General features: G+C 40.9%; 1 protein-coding gene across 3 annotated transcripts in view; it reads right to left on the minus strand.

Annotated features, from left to right (window-relative positions):
- tango2 (transport and golgi organization 2 homolog (Drosophila)) overlaps positions 1-19,234 on the minus strand; it is a 47,368-nt gene that overhangs the window by 21,948 nt on the left and 6,186 nt on the right. For all 3 annotated transcript variants that reach the window (XM_049470458.1, XM_049470457.1, XM_049470456.1), the window contains 2 exons: positions 6,412-6,500; positions 2,196-2,315 (listed from right to left, as the gene is read on the minus strand). In XM_049470458.1, coding sequence (XP_049326415.1) covers positions 2,196-2,315; positions 6,412-6,500 — 209 coding nt within the window. The remainder of the gene's footprint in view (positions 1-2,195; positions 2,316-6,411; positions 6,501-19,234) is intronic.

The following is a 19,234-nucleotide window of genomic DNA, read 5'->3' on the forward strand; positions in this document are numbered from 1 at the left end:
GTTTTTTTTTGCACTGGACTACTGGCTGTTATTAGGTTTTAAATCTATTTGAACTATTTCAATGGCACAGGTGCAAGACGTGAAAATAGACTGTTAACAGGGTATAAGTTAGCAAAAAGCATTGAGTTGAGTTGATAAAAAACAGTTGAGTTTTCATTAGGCCGCACCCACAACTCATTTTATTGGCCACTAACAGGGCATGTTTCCCACCTGCACTTACCATCAGTGTGTAGCCAGTAGAGGTGGGCGATATGGCCCTAAAATAATATCACGATATTTCATGGTATTTCCGCGATAACGATAGTCCTGGTGATGCAAAACACTGAATTTAAAAAAATAATTCAAGAATAAACTACTGAAACAAAATGAAAAATGCATTTTATTATTGCATTCAATATGATAAAAAAAATTAAAAAAAATAATAATTTTATCAGATTTGTAACAGAAATCATTGATCCAGAATGTCATGATACTAAAAAAATAATGTCCAAATATCTCCATATATCCAGGATTAAAGTAGAATAAATGATACTGAACAGATATAATCTCTAGTCTCTAGTATGTATATATAAGGGGAAATGAGAACAGTGTGAATTTTCTTTTGCTAAAAACAGCAAAAGAAGCACTCTGATGAAATAATTAGGTGTGGGTGATATATTACAATATTTCAGGGTATAATATCGTTCACAATATTCAAATAACTACTATTCAGACAACTACTAGTGTTACGGTAGATTAGTCCAATGATGATAATGATGTACCTGCTTTTAAAGTCTGTCAACTGTATCAAAACATCACGGTGGTCTTCTACAGTGGAAGAGATTTGGTCGGGAGTTAAACAGATGGTTGCACTTTTATTTATTTGTAATTCTAATTTAGTTTAATGTATTTATACAAGGCTGTGAAAGCATTTACTGTGAAAAGAAAAGACAAATGAAAAAAACAACATGCTTTTAACCATCCAGTCAAAGTGACAAAGTGAAATTGTCTCCTTCCCACACCCAGCTGTTCAGGAGCGTGAGGAGGCACCTGCTGCAGAGCTAAGGTGTATCTTTAGCATTAGCCCTACAAGTGTCAGCTAATGTGGGGCAGCCCTCAACACAGCCTTGAAGGAAGCAAACAGATGTTCAGCTGGCCGTCACACTGCAGAACGCCCCACGCACATCTGCAGAGAACAGCTGGCACCGCACACAGCCACGTTCATGTAGACACGCCGAGACAGCAGCGTAACAATCAACACACAACTGAGAGTGAAATTTAGTGAGGAAATTTACATTGTGTGCAAAGCCGTAATCAGAGCAAAGGGTGGCTATTTTAAAGAAACTAGAATATAAAACATGTTTTTTAAAGTTATTTCACCTTTTTTAATTAAGTACATAAAACTCCACATGTGTTCATTCATAGTTTTGATGCTTCAGTGAGAATCTACAATGTAAATAATCATTAAAATAAAGAAACGCATTGAATTCAACAGTAGTATTCGTCTTGTGCAGTCAACGTTAATATATGCAATTCAAATTTAAATGAACAATTTGACCAATTCTGGCTCCAACTTCCCTCCATATTTACTGTTTTTACAGAGCCCGGTGATGTATTAGCAGTTAGCAATGTAAACATGATGTCACTACTGCTGTGTTTAGAAGATATATGTCTTTTTATTTATGTTAAAATGTGGATTAAAGGCCCCGTCAACAGTCTATTTTAAAGCCTTGCGCCCACGCTGATAAAATATCATCAGAGTTAAGGAATTAAACTACACTGATGGGCGTGGTGGTCTGGAATTACATTAAGGTACATTTCTTGTGTGTTTTTATCTTGCCGTCGGGAAGTAGGTGCGCCACTGACTGATTAAAACCCTGACAACAGTCAACAGTCTTCCGCCAAAGTGCCCCGAAGTGCCCGTTGTAAAGAGTGCTGGGCAAAAAGCAAACAAAACAAAATTACTGGATCCCAGAAAGCTGCAGGAGAGCAGAGATGGGCTATTCAACAAAGGTTTGTATTACTTTTTATCATGTTTTACTACACCCAAAGTCAATTTTACATCCGAGTTAAGGATATTTTTTGTCATTATTATGGTTTTCACTAAAATCTGAGTTAAATAGCAGAACATACAGTACCTGTCCTGAATCATCCCCTCTGATCAGAGCTTAAAGTGAACTATGTGAATTAAAGTAGTGGTAATAAGAGGGGCTTGCCTCTCCCCTGGGCGTCCGGGTTGGGTCTGCCCTCCAGGTAATTGGTCAGTGCTGCCAGTTTGCCACGCTTGGTGATCCCGAGCCAGGAGCCGCCTTCCTTCCCCTCCTCCAGATCGAGCCCTGGGGAGGGACACATACACACTACTGAGCAGAACAGAATAATAAAGAGCGGCTATAGGGGATATAAGGACTGCGGGTTATGATCAAAGCAAAGTCACACAGTTTTATAGGAATTTTAGATCCACCCAGCTGGATAAGTGCGATATAGGATTAAATTTAATGTGTTCAGTACCGGTCAAAAGTTTGGAGGCACTTTTTCATGCAAGGTTTCTCTTTATTTTTAATTTTTTATCTAATTTTCCCCAATTCACAAGACCAATTACCCAACCCACTCATTAGGAATCCCCCTATCACTAGTGATGCCCCAACACACCAGGAGAGTGAAGACTAGCACATGCCTCCTCCGACACATGAAGTCAGACTCTGTCTCTTTTTGAACTGCTGCTGATGCAGCATTAAAGAGTAGCATCACAGCGCTAACGCTCGGAGGAAAGCGCAGCAACTCGGTTCTGATACATCAGCTCACAGACGCAGCCTTGTGCTGATCCACATCACCCTAGAAATGATTAGGAGAAAGAGCACCATCTACTGTACCTACCCAGATAGACTAGGTTCAGCAAGCTGCATAAACAGGATTCGAATCAGCAGTCTTCTGATCATAGTGGCTTTGCTTAGCCTGCAGGATCACTTAGAGTCCCTTTATTCGTTTATATAATTTGTTTTCTACATTGTAGATTAATATCAAACACATGAAAACAATTAAGGGACACATATGGAATTACATTCCATATTACACCTCCAGGAACTCCTTCAAGACGCTGAGAAAACTATTCCAGGCGACTCTCCCTCATGAAGACACTGAGATTAAAATCTCACCAAGAGTGTGCAGATCTGTCCTCAAAGATACATGTGATACTTAATCTAGAATCTAAAGTATAAAACATAAACTGGTTTGTTTCACAAAATAATTCTGCATGTGTTCCTGTATTCATTACCTTCAACCAGTCATCCCTCCACATCCAAGCAAGAACCATCTTTACAGCACTTTATTTCTGTCGTTTACCATAAAACTGGACATCAATTACAGCTCCACTGGTCACTGACTGTTAGTTTACAGGCAACATCAAACAAGAATCTGCCCTGGATCTCGCTAACAGTAAGAGGCAGTGACTGACTCCTGCACTCCGCGGGTGCTGTGGATCAGGCAGGGCATCATCAGTCAATTACCAGTTGTTTACTGCCAGAGCTTGGCAAGGGAACCGAGGGAATAGAGAATTTAAGGTAAACGTGACGCTGCAATCAGATTTCTTGGCCTGGTCAGAAAGACGAAGACATTCATCACGTTTATAACAGAGATCCAGAAATACTGTATACTCGTTTATTCATTCTGACCCACCATCTATCATTTGTGATGTATTGATCCAGATGGCAATCACTGCCAATCAGAATTCTGGGAACACAAGTGTTTCAAAATATACTAAATTAGGGGAGTTGGATGCATTGGGGATGAGTTGGGGAGTAATAAAATAGTTGGAGATGAGTTGGGAAGCTGGAGATGAGTTGGGGATGAGTTGGGGGTGAGTTAGGGATTTGAAAAGTTGGGGGTGAGTTATAGATGAAGTTGGAAGTTGGAAATTTGTTTGCAAGTTAAAGGTAAGTTAGGGATGAGTTGGGAAGTTGGAAATTAGTTTGCAAGTTAAAGAGAAGTTAGGGATGAGTTGGTGATGAGTTGGGAGGTTGAAAATTAGTTTGCAAGTTGAAGGTAAGTTAGGGATGAGTTGGGAGGTTGGAAATTAGTTTGCAATTTGAAGATAAGTTGGAAATAATGAGTTGGGGATGGGTTGGGAGGTTGGAAATGAGTTTGCAAGTTAAAGGTATGTTAGGGATGAGTTGGGGATGAGTTGGGAAGTTGGAAATTAGTTTGCAATTTGAAGGTAAGTTAGGGATGAGTTGGGGATGAGTTGGGAGGTTGGAATTTAGTTTGCAAGTTAAAGGTAAGTTAGGGATGAGTTGGTGATGAGTTGGGAGGTTGAAAATTAGTTTGCAAGTCAAAGGTAAGTTAGGGATGAGTTGGGGATGAGTTGGGAGGTTGGAATTTAGATTGCAAGTTAAAGGTAAGTTAGGGATGTGTTAGGGATGAGTTGAGACGTTGGGATTTACTTAGGGATGAGTTGGGAGGTTGGAAATTACTTAGATAGAAGTTGGGGATTAAGAAATGAGCTAGGGACTTGGGGAGTTTGTGATGACTTGGGTAGATGAAAATGAGTCTGGGATGAATATGGGAAGTTGGAAATTAATTTGGGACCAGTCGAAAAGGAATTTGGAAAGAGTTGGAAATGAGTTAGGAAGGAGTTGGAAGTGAATTTGGGATTAGTTGGTAATTAATTTGGGAGGAGTTGGAAATGAATTTGGGAGGAGTTGGAAATGAATTTGGGAGGAGTTGGAAATGAATTGAGGAGGAGTTGGAAATTAATTTGGGAGGAGTATTAAATTAATTGGGGAGGAGTTGGGGTGGTGATTGACCAACATTCTGACCTCCCTAGCTCCCTAACTTTTGTTGCCAAATGCAATTAAATCCTCACAAAAATCCTTATTTAAAATCTACCAGAAAGACACTAAAAGGTTCCCTAAAGCCAGGGCATCTGGCTGCATCTTTTCTCCAGCAGTTTCTCTGGCTGTTGATTGATAAGCTTATGAAGCGGAAAGCTACAGTCTTAATTGAGAAAAGCAAAGTCATAAACTAAAGCAGATAATAGAGCCCATCAGCTCTTTCTAAATGAAGTCTGTTGACATGGAAACCCATAATCCCTCAGTGGAACAGAGAGTAAACATGTACCTGAAGAGCGGAGCAGAAGAATAGCGTCTTTGTTTTTCCATCAGTAGTCACTCTCATTCAGTCAGTTACTCATTTAACAAAGCCTTCCATTAGTGCCATTTTAAAGATACTGAGAGCTGATTCTACTTTTTTCTGGCTTTCATAATTTAAGTTTTCCAGTATCTAAACAAGTAGAGGTTTAGAAATCAGAATTTTGGGAATAGCCAACTGATAATACTGAGATGAACTATCACCCAGTGGTAAGGCTTATTATGTTCAAACTTTTTTGGAAGAAGTTGGTTACAAATCAAAGACAAAAAGAACCATGCAGACTGTTCTCAGCAATAAAAGTCCAAAAAACAGCATGTACATTTATGTGTTTCAGAAAATTACACTCTTTTTTTTGAGATCTTAGAGCAACACATGCTGCCCTCAAGATGACATCATTTTAAGGGATGTCCAAGTATTTGTGAACAAGACAATGCAAAACCACATGCTGCACACATTACAGATGATTGGCTGTAAAAAAAAAATAATAATAAATTGGTACTGGACTTGGCCACTTAAAGAGACCACTTAAAAAGAATAGGTTTCTTTGATTTTACCAAATAGAGAACCTATAAAATATAATCAAGAGGAAGATGGATGATCACAAGTCATCAAACCACCAAACTGGACTACTTGAATTTTTGCACCAGGAGTAAAGCAGCATAAAGTTTTCCAAAAGCACCGTGTAAGACTGGTGGAGGAGAACATGATGCCAAGATGCATGCTTTAAACTGTGATTAAAAACCAATATTATTCCACCAAATATTGAATTCTGACTCTTAAAACTTTATAAATATGAACTTGTTTTCTTTGCATTATTTGAGGTCTGAAAACTCTGAAGCATCTTTTTTCAGTTATTTCAGACATTTCTCATTTTCTGCAAATAAATGCTCTAAATGAGAATATTTTTATTTGGACTTTGGGAGAAATGTTGTCTGTAGTTTATAGAATAAAACAACAAAGTTCACTTTACTCAAACATAAACCTATAAATAGCAAAATCAGAGAAACTGATTCAGAAAATGAAGTGTTCTCTTATTTTTTTTCCAGAGCCGTATGTGGAACATTATGAACCTTAATTGATGTTTGAAGGAAGAATAGCACAAAATAACACATAAAACACATTACAAAGTGGTAAATGCTTTTTTGGGGGGGATGTGTTGCTGGTCTGAAATGCAGGAATGGATGTATAATAATAAATGAAATAAAAGCCAGAGTATTTTTCAGTTTGGGGTTTAAGCCAAGCTTTTTTATTTAATATTTGATAAGTATTGGGGAAAAACAGATCTCTTACCACTGAGGATTTCCTTGCTGCTGCCCCAGAAGTCTGCAGCTTTGGACGGCCTGTTGTAGAGCTCATCTCGGTTGGCAGCCAAAATGAGCCTGTACAAGGACAGAAGGACAAGAAGACTTAGAGGAACAGCCTTCAACAGCACTGAGGCAGGAGTGTGTGTGGGGGGTGGGGGGTGTGCGTGTGTGAGGGAGAAATTCCAGTAGTGTCTTGTCGTATAGCTGGGTCTGAGCCTCTTGTGGAGGCTGTGGACCAGAACCAGCATCACTCTCCTGGGGACCACTGGGGGTAAAAATACATAGAGCTCAGCTGCACTGGCTGCTACTGGTTTATTTTATGGGCACAGTTATACTGTATCTTGCTGTTGTAAAATGTCTATATTCTTTTGATCTCAGATCATTACACAATTTACCTCTTTTTGTATTTGAGGTGTTTTCACAACTATTCTTGTTTTACTCTTGTTTGTATCAGTTTCTTGGAGCGGGATTTAAAGTTAGAATGATTAAGATCTGAAGTTGGTTTTGGATTTGAAGTTGAATTTGACTGAAATGGATTGAGTTGGTTTTAGAGTTGGAGTTGGATTAAGCAGCTTTATGTTTGGGGTTTGTTTTAGGTTTAGTCTGATTTGGATCAGATTGAGGTAGGTTGGGATGTGGATTGGGTTGGTTTTAGATTTTGAGTTGTATTAGTTAGGTTTGTAGTTGGGTTTGTTTTAATTTTGAGGTTCAGTGGTTTGGATTAAGTTGGGTTTTGGTTGGTTTTAGAGTTGGAGTTGGATTTGTTCTGTTTGTAGTTAGGGTTTATTTTAGGTTTGAGGTTTAGTGTGGTTTGGATTAGGTTGAGTTAGGTTGGGATGTAGGTTGGGTTGGTTTTTGAGTTGGAGTTGGATTAGTCAGGATTGTAGTAGGGGTTTGTTTTAGGTTTAGTGTGGTTTGGATTAGTTTGGGATGTGGGCAGGGTTGGTTTTAGAGTTGGAGTTTGGATTAATTAGGGTTGTATTTGTGGTTAGTTTTAGGTTTCGGGTTTAGTGTGGTTTTGATTGGATTGGGTTGGATTAGGTTGGGTTGTGGATTAGATTGGTTTTAGAGTTGGAGTTGGATTGGTTAGGTTTGTAGTTGGGGTTTGTTTTAGGTTCGGAGTTTGGTGTGGTTTGGGTTTGAAGTTGGTTCGTTATGAGATTGGGTAGGGTAGGGTTGTGATGTATTTCTTTGGGTTAAGTCTGGTTTGGTTTGGATTGGGTTGGGGATTGTGTTGGATTTGGTTTGGATTTACTATTTCTTATGGTCGCAGATTTAGAGTTGGGTTGGTTTAGGTTTGGAGTTGGTTCGGTTTGAGATTTTCAAGGATCATTTTCAAGAAACAAGCACAATAAAACTAACGTTTTTACGAATGTGTAGCTGCTCCCTTTAACCTTATAAGCAGCTTTTATATTTAAGGAAAAGTGCAAAATATGTAAATGATGCTAGAAAAAGACATCATAGACCCAATTCCGCCTTATTTCGCATATTATTCAGGCAAGATGAGAAAACTCTAAAGGACTAATATCCAAAAAGTCTTAATGGAGGAATCAGCACTGAAAGCCCCGACTAATCATGAGTTAGAACTGGTTCCCACTGGTATACGACACAGTAAGACTAGGCCCACTCTGCTGACTCATTAGCTCTGCTTTCTGTTTACACACAGGGTCTCGCCTCACTTGATCAGAAACAGCCCTGTACCATTAGCCCCCTGTGTTCTACAGTTGAGTCTAATTTGCTCAAATTAGTTTATTTGCATTTGAAAAGAGCGAATGGTGCAAATGAAAGAGTCATCCTTTGCAAGTTACTATATGAATTGGGGAAGGTTCCTGATTGGCCAGGAGAAGAACGCAGGTCATGCAGAGTTTGTTCTACCTTAGACAAAACTGAACAAATTACAAACAAACTGTTTGTGCTAGTGTATTAAAATTAGTAATTCACAAAAAAATGATCTAAATTATTTTTAGCTGTTCCCAAGTGTAGTTAACGAGTAGACACATGCTTGTTGTCTGATATTTGGCTGATCTTTTGTGTGGAATAAAAGCTTCAACCCTTCTAAAAACAACAGCCGGGTCAAATTTAACAGCAAAGAGTAAGTTTTTAGTTACATTTTAGTGGCATATCTGTTTTCAAGCATGGTGAACCAAAACATTAAATAGCAAGTATGACCAGGCTTTATCAAGTTGGTTAACCAGCAAGACCAGGCTAAACACTATGCTGGTTACCAGCTTTTCAACCACCTTAACCATCAAAGTCTATCTTAAACCATCTGTAAACTCTAAAAAAGAGTAAACTCCAAATCCAATCCAAACCCAACCAAACCAGGCCTAAGCCAAAGTGACACAACACAACCCAAAACCTATCCAACCTCAAGTCAAACCAACTCCAAACCCAATCCAACCCTACCCTACCCAATCTTAAACCAACTCCAAACCCAATCCAACCCTACCCTACCCAATCTCAGACCAGCTCCAAACCCAATGCAACCCTACCCTACCCAATCTCAAACCAGCTCCAAACCCAATCCAACCTTACCCTATCCTACCCAATCTCAAACCAGCTCCAAACCCAATCCAACCTTACCCTATCCTACCCAATCTCAAACCAGCTCCAAACCCAATCCAACCTTACCCTACCCTACCCAATCTCAAACCAACTCCAAACCCAATCCAACCCTACCCTACCCAATCTCAAACCAGCTCCAAACCCAATCCAACCCTACCCTACCCAATCTCAAACCAGCTCCAAACCCAATCCAACCCTACCCTGCCCAATCTCAAACCAACTCCAAACCCAATCCAACCCTACCCTACCCAATCTCAAATCAACTCCAAACCCAATCCAACTCTACCCTACACAATCTCAAATCAACTCTAAACCCAATCCAACCCTACCCTACCCAATCTCAAACCAAACCATTTTCAAACTCAAACCAAACCAACTCCAAAACCAACTACCACATTTTACGCACTATAAGGTGCACTTAAAGCACCGGGACTGGAGTAACATTAGAATTAGCCACTAACCACTATTTCCACGTTCAGTAGCCTGTACAGCAGCCTGTAGCCTGCTCCTAACCGCAGCTAGCACTGCTGGAGCAGCATTAGCATTACTCACTAACCGCGCTCACTATTTTCCCGTTCAGAGGAGAGTATTATCAGCCTGTAAGCCTGCGCCTAACCCCGGCTAGCACTGCTGGAGCCCTTAGAGCAGCTAATGCTAATGTTTTAGCATTGGTGCTGGAGAAATTAAGGAATCTAAACTTACTGTAAAAAACAGAAGCACTTTACTCACCCAAATAAACAGAATTCAGGAGATATATCTGTGTAGATTAACATTCAGTGCTCATTTGACTTTAAAAGAAAGTCTTTTTTTTACGTTTTTGTTTCCTAAGCACTTTATAAAGTTGGTAAACCAGTAAAACCAGGCTGGACACTATGCTGGTCAAGAGCTGAATTACCGGTACCTGTTTTTCAACCACCGTAACCATCAAAGTCCATCTTAAACCATGTGTAAACAGCTATCAGCAAAAGTCGATACTAAGATGAAATTTTCATTAATGCCAAAATCTTTATATACTTCTGATTACAAAAAATTACAGTGCATGTTGTTTAAATGCTGATGAGCATTGTGTAGAAAAGTATCCAAAACTCACTTGCTGTTAGAACTGCAAAAGGGGGACCAACTCCACGCTAACTCTTATAGATTAAAAAAAGGGTGGTTCCCATTAGGATATAAACCTGAATATATATATATATTTAACAAATATGTGTATCATTGCTAACAAGCTTAAAATGTTGTTGCCATATCTTGATGTCTTAATCGCACTGATGGAGCTCCAGACGCCACATTTATCAGCTTTTCATTTCTGTTTCTGTTTGTTATGTGCTGTATTTCTTGTACTACTGTGCCTGTTTGTTTGATAAACTGCCTGATTGGGATGCAGGAGACTTGCCGTGAAATTAAACACATAAATTGCAGCCTTGTGTGATGAACTAATTGCACAGACTAAAACTGTGGTTCCAGCTAATTAATTCTGATTAATTATATAACCCTCACTGTGGTTTAGTAGCAGCCAGCTCAAACACGCTCTCGCCTTATTCCATCATCACGCGTATTAGTTTTGGTATGATATTTACAGCTGCTTTCTTATGGGTTTGATCTTTGTTACACAGTTCAAGCCTCTTCTGTACCATCTTAGACATTTTAGAGGTGCTAGCAGCATATTGATTAAAATATATTTTGGGAAGACTGGGTTGATATGTCACTGAGTTTGATGTAGAATAAAGTGAGTGAGATTTTCTTGGAATGGAATGGTTTTCAATAACATTTAGAGCTGTAAATCATGAGTTGGTCTTGGTTCAGTCCCAAATGATCTCTGAAGTTGATCATTCATGGTGAGAATTGAGTGATCTGACCTCAAACTGACCCAACTATCAGCTGGAATCCTTACATTTGAGTTAATCTGCATTCTGTAAATGTAGTTTATCTGGTAATACCCAGATAATTATCACAGCTATGAATTAATGATATTTCTGCTGCTGTTTCATGCTGAAGTACACAATTATACACTAGTTTAAAACACAGGATCTTTGTTCTTAATTTGCTTTCTTAATCTGCCTCAAACAGGCCTGACCAATAAGCAGAGAGGACATTCTCATGTGGTTTGTTGTAGTAAATTTTGGTGAGCTTGTTTTTTGTCTTGTGTGAAAACAAACAGAACAAATCCATTTCAATCCAAACCTAAAACCATCCTAAACTCAAACAGAACCAAACCAACCCCAACTCCAAATCCAGAACTATAAGAAAGAGTTAATCCAAACCAAAGTCAAAACCCTATCCAACCTCAAATCAAACCAGCTCCAAACCCATTCCAATCCTACCTGACCCAATCTTAAAACAAACCATTTTCAACCCCAAACAAAACCAACTCCAAAACCAGGACTTTAAGAAAGAGTAAATCCAAACCAAATTCAATCGAATTCAATCCAACTCCAAACACAATCCAATCCAAACCAAAGTCAAACCAAAGCCAAAGCAACACAACACAAACCCTATCCATCATTTTAAATCCCAAACCAAACCAACCCCAAACCCAAATCCTATAAGAAAGATGAAATTAAAAATCAATCCCCAGCCCCAAACCAATCTAACTCCAAATCCAATCCAAACCAAACTTGACCAGACTTAAGCCAAAGCAACACAACACAAACCCTATCCAACCTCAAACCAAACCAGCTCCAAACCCAATCCAATCCAACCCTACCCTAGCCTACCCAATCTCAAACCGAACCATTTTCAATCCCATACCAAACCAACCCCAACTCCAAATTCTATAAGAAAGATTAAATCTTAACCAAATTCAAACCAATCCCCAGCACCAACTCAATCTAACTCCAAATCCAATCCAAACCAAACTTGACCAGACTTAAGCCAAAGCAACGGAACACAACCCAAACCCTATCCAACCTCAAATCAAACCAGCTCCAAACCCAATCCAACCCTACCCAATCTTAAACCGAACCATTTTCAACCCCAAACCAAACCAACCCAAAATCCAAATCCGGGATTATAATAAAAAAGTAAATCCAAACCAAACCAGACCAGACCAGACCCAAGCAACACAACACAACACAAACCCTATGAAACCCCAAACCAATCCTACATTAGAAAGATACATTAGTTTGTATATACAGTACAAAGTTAATTACGTTATGATGAAACAGGACCACCTCAGAAAAGGAAGAGCAGGAGTTTCCTCTGTTGCACAGATTAATGTTCATCCAGCCTCAGAAACAGCAAGTTAACAGCTCTCCAGATAAGAGCACCTAAACACTTTTTAAGTTACCTTATGATTCCTTATGTGTTCCTACATAGTCTGGATCACTTCACTACTCATTTACAACATTTAGTTTAAAAAATATATAAATAAATAAAATAAAATACTGAATAAAAAGGTTTGTCCAAACTTGTTGGGATAATGAGATAACAGACCTTATATAAATATTTATATATTTCTACAAATGTCTGTTAAGAAATCTAGAACGCTAATATCACAAACTACTGCATGTTTGATTAAAATGCTAAAGAAATGTCCAAACGCAGGACAAAAAGATAAATAAAAATCTTAAAAAGTTTAAAAACTCAGCAACTCAGCATTCTCTCTGATAGACTCATCTGCAGCCCCAAGAACTTCTTGATAGCTTCTATGATGCTGGAGAAGATAAAACTGAAACTCCACATGAAGAAATGCTCTTTAGTGCATGAGCGCCAGTTTAGGAGCATAAGCTGAAGTCTCTTGTCGTTTTTGCATGGCCAATTATAGCCAGATACTGACGGTCACGATTATAACCACCCACTGCGCTGTCCACTGTTGGTAGGAATGCCTTCAATGATGTTGCAAACCCTTTTGTTTTAATTCGATTTAATTCTGTTCTTTAGACCAGTAAAATTATCCCACCTAAATTAGCTCTAATGGAAGCACAGCTAGACAAAGTGTACAGTTTTTGTGTGTTCACAAAATGATTCAGAGCTGAGAGGGATCCTCCCTGATTAGATGATACAACCCATAGAGTGTTGTCTAATACAGTAGATTACCATGCCTAACCTGATACAGGTTAAATTTAATAAAATGTATTACAATCCGATAATTGATGCTGCATTCACTAGCTGTAAGACTACATAACATACCAATTATCTCACCTGAGTAGCCAAGATCTCATTGAAAATGCATTTGCGCATTTTGTGAGCTAATTTCTAGGTGTGCCATTGTTCCCGAGCCGGTTTTATATTTTGACCGCAGTAGAAAATGAAAGTAAACATATTACGCAAAGCAACCTAATCCTGGTGTTGAAAATCTGGCAGCCAAAGGACAAATAGGCATTTAGAACAAGGACAATAAACTTAAGCAGAGCAACTATTAATTAAAAGATTTTTTTACGAGACCATAAAACTTCTCTTAACAACATGAGAACAAGTAATATGAGAAGATTTCAGATCTGCATCAAAACCACCACCAATCTAGCTCTCACCCATCGAGGCATGAACTCAGCGAGACCTTTTAAAGAGGAACTTTTCTATTGTTTGGTGCCTACTGAACTGCACTGAACTAGACTGAACTAAAGTTCTACTATTACGACTCCGGAAGCAAATTTAGTTAGTTGAATTATTTAATGTTTGAACAAAATATTTGTAGGCGAAACAAGTACACGTATATGTTCGTGAAAGTCGTATAGAAACAATTTCATGTATTAGAGTCTTTGGCGTAGGCCCGTCATCGGCCCAGGGCTTGATACATCTGGGCTCTGCAGATCCTGTCGTACACTGAAGACAGGGCGGAGCCAACCCCCGGGCAACCAAACGGGACCAACCTGGAGGCGGCGGGGAGGGAGGAGGGGAAGAGCGACCAACAGCGTCTGAAATGCAGCAAGGTACTGAATGAGTGATCGTTATTTAAAGCAGAAGAGAAAATCTGATTGGATAGGTAATTAGGTGACGTAGCATTGGAGTCTATAGTAGAACTTACGCTGCGCTTTCATTTCTACTATTACGACTCCGGAAGCAAATTTAGTTAGTTGAATTATTTAATGTTTGAACAAAATATTTGTAGGCGAAACAAGTACACGTATATGTTCGTGAAAGTCGTATAGAAACAATTTCATGTATTAGAGTCTTTGGCGTAGGCCCGTCATCGGCCCAGGGCTTGATACATCTGGGCTCTGCAGATCCTGTCGTACACTGAAGACAGGGCGGAGCCAACCCCAAAAGTATAAATTATAAATATACCCACCGCAGATCTTTACCTGGTTTCTACTTCCTGTAATAGAAAAAAAAAAATGTTTAATTAATAATAGCATAATACAATGTTACGATTTTATGTTGCACCGAGATTGTGGACAGTGGTGTGTTTTATTTATACCATGAATATCCCCATGCATGAGTGAGTTTATTTATCATTTAACTTGTGAATTGCGTAATGTGAGCACATGCTGGATGCATCTAAATGTGGGTGTTCTGTGCAATAACAAGCAGAGTTAACATGAGTGTAGTGCCCAGTGATGCGCTTGATCGCGCCAACTTTCCATGCTGTTAGTATGGGCCGATGCCCTCGTTCATACATGCGCTTGCTGCGAGCCTTGAGCGGGGAGCGCCCCCGAAGCGCAAGGGCGCGAGCCCTCTTCCATACTCTAGATACTAGCTCGAGCGGGGTGCGCCCCCGAGGGCGTGAGCCCTTATAATTCATTCATTTCATCTTTCGTTATTCTTTTATGCGTAGAGGACGTCCCCAAAAGACATACGGTAGCATGCCTTCTTTCAGTCTTTCGTTCATTCATTGTATTCATCCGATCATACGCGGGGAATGCCACAAATATGTAGGCTGCGTGCCTACCTCATTCTTTTATTTATTTCGTTCATTTGTTCATTCTGTATTCATCGATCATAATATTACCTTGCATTAAATTACGTTTAGCCGACTTTTTGTCTGAAGCGACTAAGATACAGCACAAATATGTTATAAGATAAATACAGAAATAGTAGAAGGAAAACATTATACAATAGGGCCTAAAGGAGGTCAGAGGGAAACAACGGGATAGAGGAGCGAAGGAGGAGAGAAGGAAAATGAGGTTAGAAAGAAAGAGAAGAGGTTATGCGAGGGGTGCGCCCTCGAGCAGTCGAGCCACGGGCTCTACATTCATACACTTGGGCGTCGAGCCCGAAAAGCATGCATTGCTGTTAGTGAGGGCCAAGGGCCAAAACATGCATCTAGGTTGGGCGTTGAGCCCTCATGCGCGGGGACCGCCCCCAAAGCATGCGTTGCTGTTAGTAACGGGCTGCGCGCCCTGTAAAACGCTGAGCGCGGGGTTCGACCCCTGAAAAAACATGCTGTTAGTAACATGCAATAATCCTCATGTCATGTCGTCTGGGCTGTGAGCCCAAGATAAAGAGGAGATTGTCTCCTGGCATGTGTTGATGTAAATGACCACGGGCCATAATGCATTAAGCTATAGGTATAGACATGTGATAATCAGCAGTGTTGGGAGAGCATCACAGATCGTTTTAATACTGGTTAATACTGTTAGTGAAGCATTGAAACAAAAGCAAATGTTGATGTATAATAGATCATTTAAATCGCCGGATTGATGCACAAATTAACATACTCTAAAGTATGTAGTACTTCCACCGCCTCCAGTGTTTGCTTATAAATAATACTTACTTAGACAGTGTTGAATGAGCTTGCTGAGCGTTCAGCAGTAGGTCCAGTTCTGGTCTAAGTGTGTGACAGGTGTGCTGAAATTACCCGTCTTCTTCAAGTAGCAAATGGTGACGTCAGCTTCGCTGAGGATGTGGCTGCGTCGTTCCTAAAGAGAGCGACCAGCGTAGCAGGATGGAGATGGTCAGCGTTTCCTAATTGACATTTGACAGGTGAAATCTGACCACTGTTTCGCCATAGGGTAGCTATTAGGTGAAACCAAACAGAGGCGCATAAAGTTTAGAAGAGCGTGAAAGCAGATAGCTGCCCCAGAAGTGAAGACAGAAATAGAAGTGCACTTTTAGTATTTTAATTGAAAAACAGGGCCCTGTTATCTGCAACAGAATGTTTCGCGCAAACAGAAATGAAGGAAGGAGTAGAGCTTAAATCAGACAGCGTGAGGCATTGAACTGATCAAATAAATATTGTCGGCGCGCGCTCGTGAAATGCCTGTGCGCTTAAATCCATAAAAGCTGCCGTATGCAGTGGAAACATAGGGAGAATATATAAGACTTGTAAATTAGATTTATTTCTGTAAATGGCAAGCTATATTAAATTGAGGAAGAGGATTTTTGCAATGCCTTTGAGGAGTAAGCATATAGCTGGATTAGAAAACGAACTCGGATAATCTGACTATTACGACGTTCCTTATTAATTGGCATCAATAATTTTGTAGAGAGAAAGTTTGTTACCAATTATGAAATTAATTTATAATTACTGAGTCCCAGGTAATTAAATTGAGCAATGACATAATCGGAGTGCAGAAAGAACAACTTAAATGAGGATCGTGATCACAGCTTCGCGGTCACAACGTATTTTATTAATAATTTCAGAGAAAATAAAAAGTAATGAAACGCACGCGATCACCACCGATCATTTCGTACAGAACTGAGAGGCAGATCCAGGGGCGAGGGTCAAAATTAATAGCCAACAGTCGGCAAACTATCGCCCTTGGAAATAAATACCCAAAACCGACAAACAGAGCGGCGCTCGCACCTAGCGCAGCCGAAGAAACGGCGCCGAGGAGAACAATGAGAAATACCGGACCACAACCAAGAAAGCGAGACTAGAAAAGCCACGAACGACACAGCAAACAGAGAACACACGAAAAGCACCCAAGCGAAATCGCGAACCCAGAGACAGATAAAGATACAGATACATAGATATGAAATAGCCCTAAGGAAATGTAGACATCCAGCAGCAACAGCACGATTCACAAGAAATAAAGAACAGTAAGAATAAAGAAACACACTATATACGGATCAAAACACAGAAGAACAGAAAAGATAAGATTAAATAGAAAAGAAAAGGTAAGAAGAAGATAAGCCGGGAAGCAGGTCAGCAGCAAACAGTTTTAAAACGCAGAGGAAGACATATTCCTTTAAACTAAGCTTTAACAACTAATCCATTTTACAGGTACAATAATTCGTAAGAGTATCAGCAGCACCATTATTATTATTATCATTATGTATGGTTTATATAAATAAATATACCAATAAATAATATACTACAGTTGGACAATTCATTGTACACCAGTTCGTATTCTAGCATTATGTCTAATTAGTACTAGCACCACTAGCATTATTATGAACCATTACATATTTATTTTTCGTGCTTATTCCATGTACAGCACACGATGAGCTGCATTGAAACGTATGAAGGTGCTACAAAATAAAGAGTAACATCGGCATCATTATTATCAATATCACTATTATTAGTACTAATATTACTACCATGACCACTATTAGTACTATCAATATTATTACCATTATGAATACCGTAAACTAGGCAGAGCAGTAGATGTTGCCAACTGCCATCAATAATTTACGGAGCAAAGTGCAAGGAGCAATGACATGGAACGCAAGAGACTGAAAGCACTGAGAAACACAAACATGCACATGATACAAAATATGACGAAGAAGCGAATACGTGAAAACCCAATCATGAGTAACTGCACGTGACAGTAAGGGAGGCGAGGTCGGGGAAGAGACGACGGAAGAAGGAAGCAGTGAGCGGTAGAATGGTAGAATGTAGTCAAAAGTCCGGAAAATCAACAGAACAGCGAACAGAAGACAGAACAGAAAAAAGAAAAAGAAAAGAGGTAGAAGAGCGGCCAGCCATAAGGTCAAAAGACCGCGAAGAGGACCATCCACGCGCCGGGGGCAAACGGGCTTCGGAAGGAAGGCAAAAGAAGAACCTTACCTTGTAGGATGACAGCACGCAAGCGCGGGGAAAACCATAGCAGCATCAGCAGAAACAAACGGCCTACCAAAAGCCGGGCCAGGCACGGCAGTAGCTAAACAGGAGGAGGAAGAGGCCAAGCAGCAGAGGACCCAGGCAGAAACACACGCGGCAGCGCAGCAGCAGATCCAGCAGAAGCGCCAGGTAGGGCAGTAGCAGCAGCAGCAGCAGAGCTGGCAGAAGCGCCAGGTAGGGCAGTAGCAGCAGCAGCAGCAGATCCGGCAGAAGCTCCAGGTAGGGCAGTAGCAGCAGCAGCAGCAGATCCGGCAGAAGCTCCAGGTAGGGCAGTAGCAGCAGCAGCAGCAGCAGCAGATCCGATAGAAGCGCACCAGCAGCGCAGTAGCAGCAGCAGCAGATCCGACAGAAGCGCACCAGCAGCGCAGTAGCGGCGAACGAACCAGGAGCGCGCTAGGCAGCACAGCAACATTAGAAGATCCAGGCAGGAGCGCGCCAGTCAGCTCAGCAAAAGTCAAAGTTCCAGGGAGAGCGCGCCAGAGGAGAAAGATACGGGCAGGTCCGCGCCAGCCGCAGCAGCAGCAGAGGCCAGGGGAGGCGGAGCGAAGGCAGAGGGGCCGGGTGAACCGGTGCTCAGTTACAACTTGCCACCCTATCGAACCGCGCTATTCTAGTACACAAAGTAAAAACGCTAGAAAAAGCCCCATATTCAAACATGCTTCAGCAGGAATACAATAAAGCCGAAACAAAATATCGGAGGACAGTTAAGAGTAAGGAGGGGAGACCACAACTTAACAGAAAACCACGAAATAAGAAAACAAACAAAGGCCCCGCGCATGGGCACTGGCGTCGAGAAGCACATCACGACGGGTTGCACAATACGACAGAACACTGCGTTACAGGGAGAGGCAACCCGGAAGCAGATCCACAGCGCTCTTCGACAGCGACCAAACCAGAGTCCGAACTCCACGCCGAGACAGCGACCGCCTGAAGGACCGGGACAGCCGGGGCTTATCTCCGACAGTGGGCTGGGGCGGCGGCGGGACAGAGCAGGAGGGGGTAGAGTAGCGGGCCGCCAGCCAACGGCGCGGCGCGTGGCAAGCAGATTGCGTCTTCCGTGCACAGCCGACCGGACGTGGGGAGCAGCAGCCGTCAGTAGGAGCGGGAGGCGTCCGACGACAAAGCGGCCAGCAGTAGGAGGTTAGCAACAGGAGGCCAACACGAGACGCCGGTCGGACACACTAGAAGCGAGAACGGGACATAAGCGAGAGAACTGCGGACAACGTCAGGAAGAGCGACCAACAGCGTCTGAAATGCAGCAAGGTACTGAATGAGTGATCGTTATTTAAAGCAGAAGAGAAAA

Source organism: Astyanax mexicanus, chromosome 22 (assembly GCF_023375975.1).
Source record: "Astyanax mexicanus isolate ESR-SI-001 chromosome 22, AstMex3_surface, whole genome shotgun sequence".
Taxonomy (NCBI): domain Eukaryota; kingdom Metazoa; phylum Chordata; class Actinopteri; order Characiformes; family Acestrorhamphidae; genus Astyanax; species Astyanax mexicanus.